At 35.1% G+C, this 15,286-nt stretch overlaps 1 protein-coding gene across 1 annotated transcript; it reads left to right on the top strand.

Moving 5' to 3' along the window:
- LOC107628970 (calreticulin-3) lies at positions 8,635-14,839 on the top strand. The gene is made up of 14 exons (XM_016331622.2): positions 8,635-8,883; positions 9,038-9,145; positions 9,696-9,888; positions 10,304-10,562; positions 10,838-10,894; positions 11,377-11,424; positions 11,533-11,619; positions 11,703-11,760; positions 12,094-12,161; positions 12,288-12,383; positions 12,472-12,528; positions 12,619-12,702; positions 13,425-13,454; positions 14,395-14,839. Exons 1-14 carry the CDS (start codon positions 8,766-8,768, stop codon positions 14,404-14,406), a joined length of 1,275 nt encoding a protein of 424 aa, XP_016187108.1. The 5' UTR covers positions 8,635-8,765; the 3' UTR covers positions 14,407-14,839.

The following is a 15,286-nucleotide window of genomic DNA, read 5'->3' as shown; positions in this document are numbered from 1 at the left end:
TAATATTCTTTGTTTGTACATATAGCTGTGATTGTGGTGTATTCGTCATCAAATTCATGCAATTTTGGGGTTTAGATAAACCATTGCAGCATTGGGACCAGGTGAATTTAAATATGTTATAACAATTAAGTTGAACCCCTTTGTAGTCAACATTCTTTCTCGTTTTTAAAATTACCCTCCAAGACGTAATTGCCATGCAGGACGTTGTACAGGAGTTTAGGAAGGAGATCATACTAGACATAGTGATGGGTCCTGCATGATCTCCTTCCTAAACTCCTGTACAATGTCCTGCATGGCAATTACGTCTTGGAGGGTAATTTTAAAAACGAGAAAGAATGTTGACTACAAAGGGGTTCAACTTAATTGTTATAACATATTTAAATTCACCTGGTCCTAATGCTGCAATGGTTTATCTAAACCCCAAAATTGCATGAATTTGATGACGAATACACCACAATCACAGCTATATGTACAAACACAGAATATTATTTCCAATCATGATATCATTATCAACTGAAGTGCTATTAAGAATATTGTTAGGTTTATTTTTAACTGACCCGCTATCCTGTTGTGGGACGCTAGCATAGAAATGAGGTAGGCCGTTCTCCGTGTGCTCATATGCGGGCATAGCGACTTTCGCCATGTCTTCAATGAGTCTCCCCTGGAAATCAGCAACACTTTAGGAATTATACAGTTTCAATTACTAAGTCTAACGGCGAACTAATTGGTTGTCGTATACCTACCGCATAAGCATGTATTTTTAATCTTTCATTGTTAGGCTCTCCTGTATTCATACTATCCAGCACCCACAGCCTTTTCTGAGCAATCTCAAAGGCATACAGCCACCAATGACGATCGATACAGACTGGGGCAAACCACTACGATGGAAACAGAAATATAAATTTACATGATCAAGTTAGTCACCAAATAGATATAGTTGCGAAATTTCTAAAACATTTAACGTGTTGCGGTACATCAATTGAAACGAAAGCCAACGACATCTCAATTAAGCACACGCAAATTTAAGTGCCTGAGACATGATAACTAAAAACCATATTCAGAACCATCCAATTGATAATTAAGGGGAACATCCTATTGCCTATCACAAGGAACATCCAAGTAATAAACACCAGGTTGTAAGCATTTAAACCAAAACATCAACCTTCAAGCATTAGCTAATACAAGAACCATACAGTTTTTTTCATGTAGCGAATTAACTTACCCATTTTCGCATGGAAGCTGCTATCTTGTCAAAATCTAGAATCATCACCGAAGTGAGGACCCAGCCCCACATAACTAACGGTGGGAACCTCTCTGAATGAATCCAAGTTCCTCTTCTGCAACACAGTTTCCTATTAAAAAAGCACTATTTAGGTTCAGATCTCAAATCATTATCGATAAGAATTCGCAAATTCGTGCATACCAGAATTTTGGGAGGAATACAGTAAAAGTCATCCTTAAATCGCAACGATTTTGAGTCATTAAAGGTTGAACACATCCACTGAACGATCTGCATAAAAAAGTTTAAATTGCGTTAGGGTCATCTGTTTTAGCCACGATATATATTAAGAAACATATTCATTATATCAATGTGTTAGTATGTTATACTTACGTTGCTGGTGACCCAGTGCCGGGGCAGCAGTGAGCAGATGTCCTCTCAGACCAATAATAGATGCTGTCTTCCTTCATACGACGCCAAAACCTGACTTTGCTCCAACGATCCATTGGCCGCCCATCGTCTCAATCGCTCCTCATCATCCTCGTCCATCTTTCGCCCTTTTAAAAGTGGATGCACCTTTATAGGGGTACATTGGGTATATTTCTATTCCGTCCCAGTATTGCCAGTGAGATTTTCTTGCTTAGTGGCCTAGGAGTCATGCAAGACGGATTGGCTGGCATCACGGTCTGCAGTGACCTCATGTTCTGCAGTTGCTCAAAGTATTGCCATATTCGTTCACTCTCGGGGTCTCAGTTCGACAGGAAATTGGGATTACTGCAAGCAACTCAATCGATGTTAGAGAAATGGCAGTTGTATACGGATACAATCCCTAAGTCACTAACAAGCAAAATAGACCACAAAATGAAAAAAATTTGATTAGGAGACTTGCCCGTCGAACTCCCATTCTTCATGTTGCACTAGCGCAACGGAGAGTGTTCCTGCATCGGGAACTACAGAGACAGGTGTTTCATGGGTTCCCTTATCCTGATTGAGTTTGCATTCTGTTGGTTCGGCACTTGGTTTTTTTTTTGTCAACTCCCTGGTTATAGAGTCGGCACATCTGCTTGGCAAGAGGCTCATTCTCCTTATCATCATCTGTGCTAATTGGGAGATCCTTTTCCTCACATTTTTTTGGGGTGGACCTACGTGATCGGTCCTTTTTAGCCCCCCCTCCCTTTTTTTGCGCAGCTCCCCTGCTAGGCTGCTTTACGTACAACGAATAACTTGTGTAAAGAAACATCCAAGTACATTCAAATGAACCTAGTAAACTTAAATAAAGCTAGTCGATGATTTAAACCGTAGACAACAGTAAACGTATACTCACCCTCGGGCTAGTTTTTGATGGTTTGGCACGCTGTGAACTTCTCGTTGTTGGATGTGGGGATGTTGTGCATCCCCTTGGTGGTCTTTCCTTTGATACCTACTTACTCTCTCCACTGACTGACCTCCCTTGTTTGAAGCAATAGCATGAACCAAATTAACAATGGCGAAGTAAGCTTGTTAACATGCTAAAGCCTTAAAACGTGCTTACCTTTAGTGGCCCCGAATCCTTTCGCCCACGCTTCTGTGGTTCTTTTTTCCCGGGTTTCCTCCTCGCAGCTTGTGGTGACCGGCCCTTTATGTCGTCACCTCCCCCATGTCTAGTCAAAATGCTCCCCTAAATTAAGAAACGGAGAGAATCAATGATCTTAATCAAACACCAAAGCACCACCAAACCACAAACTAGAAACAACAACATAAGAAAAATAAAAAATAAAATCTCGAACACACGGGATCAGGGACACCTGCCTAGCACAATTGACAACAAAAAAAGCAAACATAAAAAACATCTTGATTGGTCTGATAGGCAGCTCCGACTTACATAACGGCATAAATTAACCGATTATGAGTTAGAAATCAGTACCTCGGATAGTATATATTGCGCCTTCTTTTCAAGGCTCTCTGAGGTCCACGCATCGCACGCATCGTCATGCTCAAGACAGTTGTCAAGCACACCGTATTGCAATCACTGAAAATAGAGTATCTACACAGAGGATGGGCCCAACTAAAGTTACACATGACGGAAAACCATGTTGAATATACTCTTAATTTGAACATTTATCATTAGATACGGTGCAAGATTGTATAAGGCTCGCAATAATTATGATCTTCATAAAAAAAGGCAAACAGAATTTATTAATGGTCATTATGTCCTACCAGCATGACGAACATGCAGCCTTCACACGTTTTGTTCCCTTTCAGCTTATACTTTTCGACTGCCTGGTCGAACCACTTCAGAATTTCCAAAGGCCAGTTGAATCTCCGTGGATCAGAAACATCTAACACGGGGTAGATGTGCCATGGAGAAAGTACCTGTTGAGTGGTGGGGCACAGGAACATCTTCATCACCACCAGTATGAAATATCGCCTGAACGCCATCCTATCTGATTCTGTGGCCATTGGACAACTGTAAACTAATTCCCGGAGCTCGGTTGTTCTCCGTCTATGGAATTGATTTTTTATGGCGACGTGGGACGAATTACTCTCATCCAGTGCTGGAAATGGATCCTCTACAACATGTTCATGTGTTATTCCATGTTAATATGTATGCATAAGCAGAGATATTTACACCAGCACACCTATGCAAGACTAGGTAAACAAGATAGCAGAAACTACCTCGGGACAGAATGCCGAAAACCTTCCCGATTAACTCGGCATTGAGGCGGATGTTGTCAATGTTGAGTATAAAAGTTCTCGGCTTAACTTGATATGACTCAGCTAGGTGAACCATGATGACTTGCTTTACCGAACAATTTGGAATAAGTATCAAGAATCCAAAACCAATCAGATCAATCTCCGCAAGCTTCTCAACGGAGTTGTTTTTTGACAGCGTGCTCATCATGTCATGAATGTAGTTGGGCGAGCACCGGGACTCTAACAATTTCTGGTAATTATAACACTAGTTGTAAGTCACACATAAGATAATGCCCGAATGGTAAAAAGTTAATGGAAGACGTCATTTTACCTTTTTTCCCATGTTGGATGGGTTTCACTTCAAATCAATCCTGCTAAGGTCTCACAAGAAACAGCCCCTCAAAACTGCATATAGGAAAACAGCAACAGTTTCACCATCCAAATTACAGTCATTTCAAAAAATAAATGAAGAACAAACAGCTACTTGAACAGTGATTACTCAATTCTTAATTGCAGTTGATGTGCTTAGAATTATGGATATTCTCTAGTAATTAACAAGGCCTTCGAAGGCTGAAAAAGTAAGCAAAATGAAACCAATGATACATAAACAAGTAATTCAGTAAACAAGAAAAAAAAAAGAAAAAGAGGAAGAAGAAGAAAACATTAGTAACAATTTCAAAACCAAACCCATATGCAACCCCCCAATCAAAGCATAAACATACAGAGATGCTGAGAAAGGTACTCCTTTCTTCATCCCTTTGATAATCCAAACATGATGCAACATAACATCACCATCGTATGACAAATCAAAAGAAAACATAATAACATTTTCATACTTTCAAGAACTTGTCAAAATCTGAATTAAAGAGAAAATACTCTATTTATAATAAAATTGATCTCATCTGATTAATTATCTCTAATGTAAAACCATGTTTAACATCATTTTATTATATTTCAACAACCAACCCCACATTTAATTTCACACTATATTTTTAGCATGCAAACCTTTTAAATCAATGTTCCAATTGCGGCAAGAAAGTCACATTGTAGTGAGTTATTTCTGTTCACGCGTATAGATGGATGGCATATACATAATGAACCCACTGGAAGTTTCTTTTTAATTTTTCCCCCAAAGAAGACTCAAGTCAATTTGTGACCCCGTAAAAGGATGAGAACCAGGAAATTACATTGCATATATAGTAGTCAAAAAGACCAAATTAATGTTATTTCTTCCACTTTTTTTTTCTTTCTTCCAAAGAAGCAGTGTATTTTTTTAGTAACAAATCATTAAGGCAAATATCCAAAATTATACACTCAAATAAACATTAACAAATCATACACTCAAATGTCTAAAATTATTCAACAAAAACGTCCCCTAATTTAGCAATATCAAAGAACATCTCGTATGAACACCATTCCTAGTCTCTAAACCATAGAGCAGAACATAAACATCTAGCCTCTAACAAGTACAATTACAATATCCAACCCAGATAAAAGCAATATCCAATCTGTACCACTTGCAACATCCGAGCAAAGCATCAACAACATCCGATTAGGAATCAATAAACATACTTACTTGTGATCAATATTTTGCAAAACTCCAAAAACATGAAAAACATGCAGCTGCTATGTTTGCCAAGGACCAGTGATGCCCCAAAATTGTGTTACCTGAGCTGTACGACCTGGAAAAGAACATCCATCAAATTAGAACTCACACGAACCACTACAACAAATCACTGTCAAATTTCCTTTTCAAAACATGCATAGGTAGTCAAAGGGAACATCTACCACACTTACCAATTAGTGGGACGAACGGGGGGTTTCCAGGATGGAGAAGTGGATGTCCACCGGCGGACGGCGCAGCTGCACCAAGAAGCTTCGGCGGCGCCGGGAAAACCCACATGCAACAGCAGCGCGGCGTCGAAGCGTCTGGCTAGTTGAGGGAAGAGGGTTGCGCTCAGGTAGCCTCAGTGGAGTGGCGATGACCAGAACCACTAGGAGCGCCGTCGCAGTGTCTGGAGAAGAGAGGGAAGAGAGTTGCGCGATGGTTCCGGAGGCGTGGCGCTGGTGTAGCTGATTTTCAAATTCTGTGTGGTAAAACGGTGAAAGGAGGTAGGGTTTTGGGGAGGGTGAATATGGTTTACCCTGACTCATTTTTGGATGGTGTTGATGTGCATTGGGCTATTTGGTCCCAGCCCATATACATTTGGCTAGGTTTTAGCTGATATACTTTTGGTTCCCTAGCAATACTCTTTTGGTATTTACCAAGGATCAAACACCTAGACTTTTTAGACAGAGAACTTTAATACCATGTCATGAAACTACTTATCTAACAATACTTATATATATATACCTCCACTAAACTTGCGTTCACGCCACTTGCACTTCCATGTATCGTCTGTCTCTTTTGTGACTTGATTATGTGAAAATTAGTAAAGTTAATTTTAGAAAATAAATAAATAAATAAATAAATAAATAAATAAATAAATAATAACTAAATAAAATAAAAGGTAATAAACAATCCTAGTTTATAATCTTAGGATTTTAATGGTTGAAAAAGAGAAGAATTATATACCTCGAATTGATGGATGGTTCATATTGAAGAGACTCACTTATAAATTGAGTTTTTCTTTAATTCATTTCAATCAAGCCATCCAGATAGAATAACATAATATTTCTTTGAGTAGTTTTTTCCTATATATGATAGAGAGAAGTGTGTTCTCTTTTTATTAAGAGAGAGTGTTATTGTAGTCTCTTTGTAATAGAGAAAAATTATAATTCTCAAAAAAAGGTATTCAATTGTTTCTATATTTTATACAAATTTTTAATTTTTCATCTCTATATTTTACTGTGTCATTTGTCTGGTACCTAACAGATTCCAGTAATGTTTTTGCTTCGGCCTACCCATACCGCTAGTGTATGTATATTCAGTGTTTTACTTATCGAACCAAATCTAATTAACTTTGTAAGAACAACAAAGTAAGTAAGTATAGTTTTATTTATTTAATGAAAGATTAGTTAAGTTACAATAAGTAAACTATGATTGCCAAAGTAAACTACGGTTAATTATCTTAGTCATCAAAGATTATTGCAATATTTTTAGAAGCAAGATATTTAGTTATTTACCTTGAATAATGCTTGTCATACTCATATAGTAATTACTTCATTTGATTGATATTGATTGCGCATTACATTTATTAAAACAGAAAATTGGTTTATTGATGCATGTTCATGTTGAAGTCCACCCGTTTATTTGTCTTCCTTTGCGAGTCTAATTCGGCTTTGTCATTCATTATTAGTCAATGGTAACACAATGTGTTGTCATATGGTTTTTACTTATTACTATACTTTTTCCTAACGTAATGGATCTATCAAAGTTCGTTAATCCACATTAAACTACACTGGCCATGGTTTCAAATCAGATTTTAGGTCTTTTAGAATACAGCAGCTACTTAACCAGTCTACGACGCTACATGTAACATATTTTACATGAAGATTCTATGGTGCTTACAACTGAGAAAAGCATACTATGCTGACTATATGTGTCAAGAAAAGAAGAATGATGATACATGACTTTATATACTTGTTTCTATTTCACACTGCCACGGTTACACACACAGTTACTGTCACACACGCAATTTTTTCGTTTTTTATTTTGAGCTAAATTACAGCTTAATATTTTTATTAATTTTTGAAAAGCTAGAATTTATTTTTGGTAGTAGACTGAATCTATTTATTTTAGACTACTAACTGGATTTATAATAGTTAATATTTTTTGGACCAAAACTTGGTTGAAATCATATATAATAAATATATATGACTCCTTGAAACCTAAAAAAAAATATATAACCCCTTAAGTATGGTTAAAAAAAGAAAGATATATAATCTTTTTTAATGTAATTTTTTATAATTAATATTTTTTTAGATACAAACAACAACAATAACAAAGTCTGTCCCACTAGGTGAGTCGACTACATGAATTAAACGACATCATTAAACTCTGTCATGTATCATGTTTACATAGAGACCGTTTACATGTAGATCTCGTTTGACCATTTTTTGGATGGTCTTTTTAGATTTTCCTCTGCCTTTCATCCTTTGTTCATCTTCCATCTCATCCATCCTCCTGACTGGGTGTTCTGTCGGTCTTCTTCTCACATGTCCAAACCACCTGAGACGCAAGTTAAATCAATTTATATCTATTAAAAAAAAATAACATTAAGTTTAATTTATATAAAAATAAAGAGTAAAAAGATATGAAAAGATAAAACTAAATACTACGTAAGAGGAATAAAAAGTGATGTGATGATAGAAAAATTATAAAATAATAATTTTACTTAAATATTTATGTGATAATATTACAAATTATCTAATATGTCAAAAGTTCATTATGTCATTATTTGATTTTTCTTATGAGAAATATTCAAGAACCATTAAAATTTGTTATTTTTTGTTATCATTTTTAGTTATTGATCTAATTTTTTTAGTTTAATAATCCAACAATATACTTTTAACTCACACTTTTAAATATTGATGATTAACAGCGGACAAGAATAATAAATTATATTAGTCTTCTAACATTCCTAATTTTTTTATACATTATAAGAAAAAAAAGACATTTAATAATTATAGTTTGCATCCTCACGTAGTAAAGAGGTAACACATTTGTAAATGAAGTCAACTAATTACTTGCATTCAGATTCCCTCTGGGATGGTAATAATCTAAGACTAATTAAGAATGATTTAAGTTGATTAATTAATGGTAAGAAAGGAAGTGGGAGAAAATGGAAGTGGAAGTGGGTTGTTGTTCTAGAAAGTACTATTCGTATTTTCACGTTAATTTAAAGCAACTTTCTCTCAACACTGAAATGAGATGAGTGAGATGGGTAATCTGAGCAAGCAGCTTCTTAAGCTCTTTCTTTTCCTCTTTGCAACTCTTCAGTTCCCTTCTTCTTCCTTCGCTGAGGTCTTCTTCGAAGAGAGGTTCGAAGGTAACTATTAATGATACTTCTTTTTGATTCAGTTGGAGTTAGTTAGTTTGGTTGATTCAGTTTGACAACTGCATAGGGTTGTTATTATTTGTAACTAATTAACTAACTAACTAGCTAGCATTGCCTTCAAACTTTGAATGTTGAAAAAAACAAGATGGATGGAAGAGTCGTTGGGTTTTATCAGATTGGAAAAGGAGTGAAGGAAAAGCTGGTACCTTTAAGCACACTGCAGGAAAATGGCCTGGAGATCCTGATGACAAAGGTTCGTTTATCATTTTGCACCATCTTACACAGTTTCATAATATTTAGGATTTTTTTTTTATTTTAATGATGATTCATTCTTTACGCATGTTTAATCATATGCTGACGCATTGGAAGAAAGTGGTTGACTTAACTATGCACCATCTTAAAAGGCTTACAAGTTACAATACAAACCAACTTAGATTGTTCGAGTGGTCAGCTCACTCGTCTATTTAATTAAGTGTTCAGAGCTCGAATTCCACTTTGGGTATGCAACAGCCCATTGGTCAGCGGCGACAAACCCTTAAGATTAGTTCTGGGGGATACCGGGGGAAAACAAAAGGCTTACATTACAAATATTTGATTGGATGATGGGATAAAACTCTTTTATTTTGTCAGTAGAATAGCAACTGTTTTAGTTCTAGTTACATTATATGCAGATTAGTGCAATGAGGGGTTTGACCAAAATAATTTAAAATTTCTATGGCGTGTTTAGAAAATGATAGGTATAGGAAGCTTTTGATTACAAGTTGCTTCAAAGCTAGGATAAGCTTATCCCACAATCCTTGCAGGTCTCCAAACATATAATGATGCCAAGCATTATGCCATATCTGCGAAGATACCAGAGTTGAGCAACAAGAACAAGACACTGGTGGTCCAGTATTCTATTAGGTTTGAGCAGGACATTGAATGCGGCGGTGGTTACATCAAGCTTCTTTCTGGTTATGTCAATCAGAAGAAGTTTGGTGGGGATACTCCGTACAGGTTCGTGAATTTCTTATTCGTATGTTTAACTTGGTTTGTGGCTTATGATTCAGAAGTTCTTCAACATGTTACATTAGATTGTGGAAAAGTTGCTCTTTTGAAGAATGTGCTGCAGAGTTTAGCTCATCATTTCTGATGAGCACACTGATCAATTTTATGCTTATTTGTTCACCCTCGTCATCAAATTTTCACAACCTCCTTAATTAGTAGTGTTGATATGTGAGAGATATAAGCAGTAACTTCTTGTGATTTAAGAAAATGTCACTCGGAATTCCAAACATGAACTTACTATATACTAACTTAGCTGAAAAGATATAGACATGAAGTCTGTACTGTATATCATTGCTGCCTTTGAGGAATTAATACTCCTTCCTTGATGTGATTTTAGTCAACTGATTGGTTTTTCTTAATGCAGTCTGATGTTTGGACCAGATATATGCGGCACACAGACCAAAAAGCTGCATCTTATACTATCATACCAGGGGCAGAACTACCCCATTAGAAAGGATCTACAATGTGAAACAGACAAAATGACTCATTTCTATACATTTATTCTAAGGCCTGATGCCTCTTATAGTGTCCTTGTTGATAATCGTGAAAGAGACTCTGGAAGCATGTATACAGATTGGGACATCCTTCCTCCAAGGAAGATCAAGGATGTCAATGCCAAAAAGGTATTATGTTTTGCCCTCTGTGTGTGTCTTCTTTCTCATTTGAATTTTGTGTATGAACCGTTGTGGTGCCTTTTTTTTTCCCCCTCAGTAATTGAGTAAAGTTCAAACATTCAATAATTGTTATTAGTTATTACTGACTGGATCTAAAAGGCATACATGCAAAACAACTTAACCAAATATTCTATAGGATGCTTCATTTGAGATGGGATTCTTTTGGTATATCTTCTTTTACAATCTACCTTTCCTGTAAAGTCGTAAAATTTTCCTTATTACAGCCAGCTGACTGGGATGATAGAGAGTACATTGAAGATCCTAATGAAGTCAAACCAGAGGTACTTTTGTCCCCTTCTTCGCTGAAATCTCATTTTTAATAATGTTTAGTTTAATTTAACTTTTGTTAAAGTTTTCAGCAAGATTGAAAACAATATACATGCATTTCCTTTTGTTAAAGTCTTCACTTGATAAACGAGAATGTCTACTTCAACTAGTACCGGAGCTAATTTAGCAAAATGTTATTGGTTTCTGTATTACAAGTGCTTTTAATTAGTTATTCTTTTAACATCTGTCAAAGGTTATTATTCGTTTTCAAAACTTTTTCAGACACTTGTTATCTTTCAGATATTTTATTTGTTGGGGAAATAGATAGTAGCTTCTAACAAGGATATAATGTCTTTTGACAATATATTATTGGTGAAAAGAAATCTAATGGAAGACCTCTCAAAATGTTTTAGGTGCTGCACACAGATTTTGATTAATCTTTTTATGTATAGTTGCCATATTTTGACGTGTGCTTCTCATTATCTTAATATTGCAGGGGTATGATTCAATCCCAGCTGAAATTCCTGATCCTAAAGCCAAGAAGGTTTATTTGCTTACCATATTCATAATTTAAGAGTAAGATCTTTATTTAGATAGAAGGCTTTGCTAAAAGCTTAGTTTGCTTCTTCTTTTTGATACTTTGTTTGAGTAGCCTGCTGACTGGGATGAGGATGAAGATGGACTATGGAAGCCCTCCAAAGTGCCCAATCCAGCATACAAAGGGCCATGGAAACGCAAGGTTGTTCAAGCAACATTTGTTAACATTTGAATAGATGTTCATGTATCTTGGCGTTTCTAATTGCTGTAATTTGTTGTACTCAGAAAATCAAGAACCCCAATTACAAGGGAAAGTGGAAGATCCCATGGATTGACAACCCAGGTAAGTTTATGTTTTAAACATGGGATATCTGTCATTTGGATCTAGATATAAGGTTCAATGGTTCATGGCTTTAATTAGGTTGTAGTGTAACATGAATGAACTACTTCTTAGTTTCATGAATGTAAAAATATAAGAGAAAAAAAAAATTTCTTACATGTGGCTTCCTTTGGATACTACAGACTTTGATAGCATTTGGTTTTATCCACCATCTTGGGCCGTATTTATCAATACTTGATCCTTTCTTACAAAGCACCCGAAACTTTATTAATATTTTTCGTGACTAATTAACATTGGCTCTCGTGAATTTTTCTTTGGATTTCCTGTTTTCTGCAGAATTCGAGGACGATCCTGATCTCTATGTGTTGAAACCAATAAAATATGTGGGCATCGAAGTGTGGCAGGTGCTTTATGTCATCCTCTATGTTGATTGAAGTATTCAATTGCCAACAAAGTTAACTGGTCTCTTGACTTGTTTATTTATCTATTATTTATTCGAAGCTTTATAATATTATGATTCGGATCCACAGGTGAAGGCTGGTTCAATTTTCGACAATATTTTACTTTGTGATGACCCACAGTATGCAAAGCAAATTGTGGATGAATATATGGCTAATAATAAAGAGGTGAGCACTTGCTTTCAGTGTTCGTATCTTTTATTTGGTTTATTGGAACCATGATTATTTGCATTCTTATTTTGTGTAAAAATTTCAGGCTGAAAAAGAAGCTTTTGAAGAAGCAGAAAAGGAAAGAAAGGCTAGGGAAGAAGAGGTAATTTGAGAAGTCTAAATACCTAAACAATGTTTTGATATGTCCAATATCAATACTTGTTATGTAATATTTTATGTTATGACTATATAGGAGGCGCAAAGAGCAAGAGAAGAGGGCGAGAAGAGGAGGAGGGAGAGGGATCATAAATATGGAGATAGGCGGCGCCGTAGAAGGGTAATTTATTTTCCCCCTAATTTTATTCCGAAGTTAAAATAATATTTGCTGACATTCACTAGCAAAGTGTTGATTGAATTTTCCAACTTTTGCTTGGTAGGAATTACTCTAAACAAAAATATGCCGTTTTAACCAAATTGGTATAGCAAAAAAACAATGTATTTGGACATAATTTTATCCGCATACATTGATTTTCTGTTAACAATTTGGCAAAAGAAACATTTATTTTGAATCGGAGCAAGTAGAATGGTAGAGAGAAGAGGGTGGGGGACATATGGTGGATTTCTTGCCCTCCTTTCTTAACTTTTGTGTTCGAGGGGTGAACATGAAATATAGTACAGGATGATGATTGATGGTTGAAGCAAAATCATTTTCGTTATTATTGTGCTTTTTGAAACTGTTTCCTTCAAAACAAGAAGGTAAGGCTGAAAACATTGGACAATGATCTTGTAAGTACTAAGTACCAGCTGGACCAATCATGGAAGTGGGAACTATTGGACAATAGTGTTAAGAGTGAATAATTTATGTAGGAAGCTCACAACTTGGTCCCTGAAAAAAATATCAACATAAAAATTCTTCCCTGAGAGATCAAAGATACAAGTATAAAAATAATACTTGAGAATTAAAATTTGATTTTATGGATGATTATTAAATAAATTCTGATTTATAGACCTTTTTCTTTTTCTTAGTTTGGTAATTGATTTTTGGACTTTATTTTGCAGCCGGATCCCCATGAGTACATGGATTATCATGTAAGCCTAAAACTCTCTTTTCTCTTTCCTTATTGATGTGAATGCTTCTTAGTACTTTGTTGTATTATCTTATATGCAATTTGGTAATTATGTATGCTCTTTTAGTTGCTACAGAACTAAGAATAATATCTAATTAAACTCATTGCCATCCAAATAACAAACTCTTCCACATCCAGCTAAAATGGAACCAAGGTATTTAAATATAGAAAAAGGTTGCATGTGCACAGGAAAAAACAGAAGTGTAATGCTCAGATAATGCACTATTCAAATGTAGCTTTATACCCTTCTTGAGATAAGGCTGTGACCACAAGGTCATTGACTACTATGTAAAGTCTGTATCTGTTTTGGTGCCTTATAAAATGGCAAGTATGCAATGATGGAATATAGATAATGAAGTACTATGCTAAGAAAATTATTGCTATGGAAAAATCGGATTGCTCTAACTTCCAACCACTGCCTCAGAAATTTTAGCAAAAGAAGTAACTAAAAAAAGGGGTTCTTCTAAGTTTCAATAATGTAATAAGAACTTAAAAATAGATCAGACTGATGCCATATGCAGAGGATTTTTTTTCCTTAAATGGTTTTGGAGCACATTTAACAAAGTCTTTTGATACGTTTGCTGTGAATTTAGCTCCTAATACTCTATATTCACCAGTATATAATATGTTACAACACTGTTTAAGTAAGGTGTATCAATCATGAGGATAACTTGTTGGCCATCCCAGTTGTTATTGTACTACAATTTTAAAATAGTAGAGTAGTGCTAACTTTTTGAAATTCTCAAGGCTACCTTTAGATTCATTGCACTAAAACTTAATGAGTTCTGTGCAACCTGGCAACTTTTTTCTGTTTCCCTTTTGACATAAATGTCAATTGTCAACTCTTGTTTGTTTTCCATTACTCTTATTTATTATTTGCATTAACTTGGCTTTAACAACAGGATGAACTTTGAAAGTTTGTGCACTGCTTCAGCTTGTGGTGGTTGTCCTCTGCAAAAATCTATGCTATCACTCTGGAAGGTTTTTCAAAACTATTTTGTACGATCTTAAAACATATTTAATGTGTATCATAAGAATATCTATTATCTATAATTATTCATTTTTTGTTTATATAGTAATTCTTAAAATCTGAAAAATGAATAATTATAGATAGATATTCTTAAAATGCGGATTAAATTTAACGAAAATGCCTCCAGAATTATGCAATTATTTTTCCCTTTTTTTTTTTTCTTTTGAGGGTTGTGAGTGAAATTGTAGGACCAAAGCTGCAATTGCACTGAAATGATGAGCTGTACTGAACTGTACCATATTGAGTAGATATGGGCTTCAGCAATTTATGTTAACTTTGATTTTCTATTGAATTGTTAGATCATGCAGTTATGGCTCTGCTCAAAAAGTGTGGATTATATAACTTTCTCAGTATCTGTACCAGTACCACTGGGAGGAAAAAAACAATAAAAGAAAATAGCCATGTCAATATATTAATTATGTATTATTCTTGTTATTATGTCTTCACACCTAATTACCTAAAAAAGAAACTAAATGGTGACACATCTTTCTAAAGGGTACCCTTTTTCAGTTTTTATTTCATTCATATAATCATATTTTAGACACTGAAATTTAATTACACTATAATTAGAGAGAGAGTTAATTACACGTAAATATGGCTGCGTATGTTTACAAACACAGGACTGAGACATGGACAAAGAGATAGAATTGTGTTTGGTAAATAAGATATGAATAAATATATTGTGTCTTATGACACTTTTTTTCTTTTATTTTTATTTATAATTTTTTATAATTATATTTTTTATTATGTTATTTTTCTTTTTG

The sequence above is a fragment of the Arachis ipaensis genome, chromosome B03 (assembly GCF_000816755.2).
Source record: "Arachis ipaensis cultivar K30076 chromosome B03, Araip1.1, whole genome shotgun sequence".
NCBI lineage: Eukaryota > Viridiplantae > Streptophyta > Magnoliopsida > Fabales > Fabaceae > Arachis > Arachis ipaensis.
This window is presented reverse-complemented; position numbering and strand designations above follow the sequence as displayed.

Excerpts from the sequence above, each read along its gene's own strand:
- LOC107628970 (XM_016331622.2), top strand. The coding sequence starts at position 8,766 with ATGAGTGAGATGGGTAATCTGAGCAAGCAGCTTCTTAAGCTCTTTCTT. Across the intron at positions 11,761-12,093 it reads CCCATGGATTGACAACCCAG|AATTCGAGGACGATCCTGAT; the intron begins GTAAGTTTATGT and ends TGTTTTCTGCAG. Across the intron at positions 12,529-12,618 it reads GAAAGGCTAGGGAAGAAGAG|GAGGCGCAAAGAGCAAGAGA; the intron begins GTAATTTGAGAA and ends ATGACTATATAG.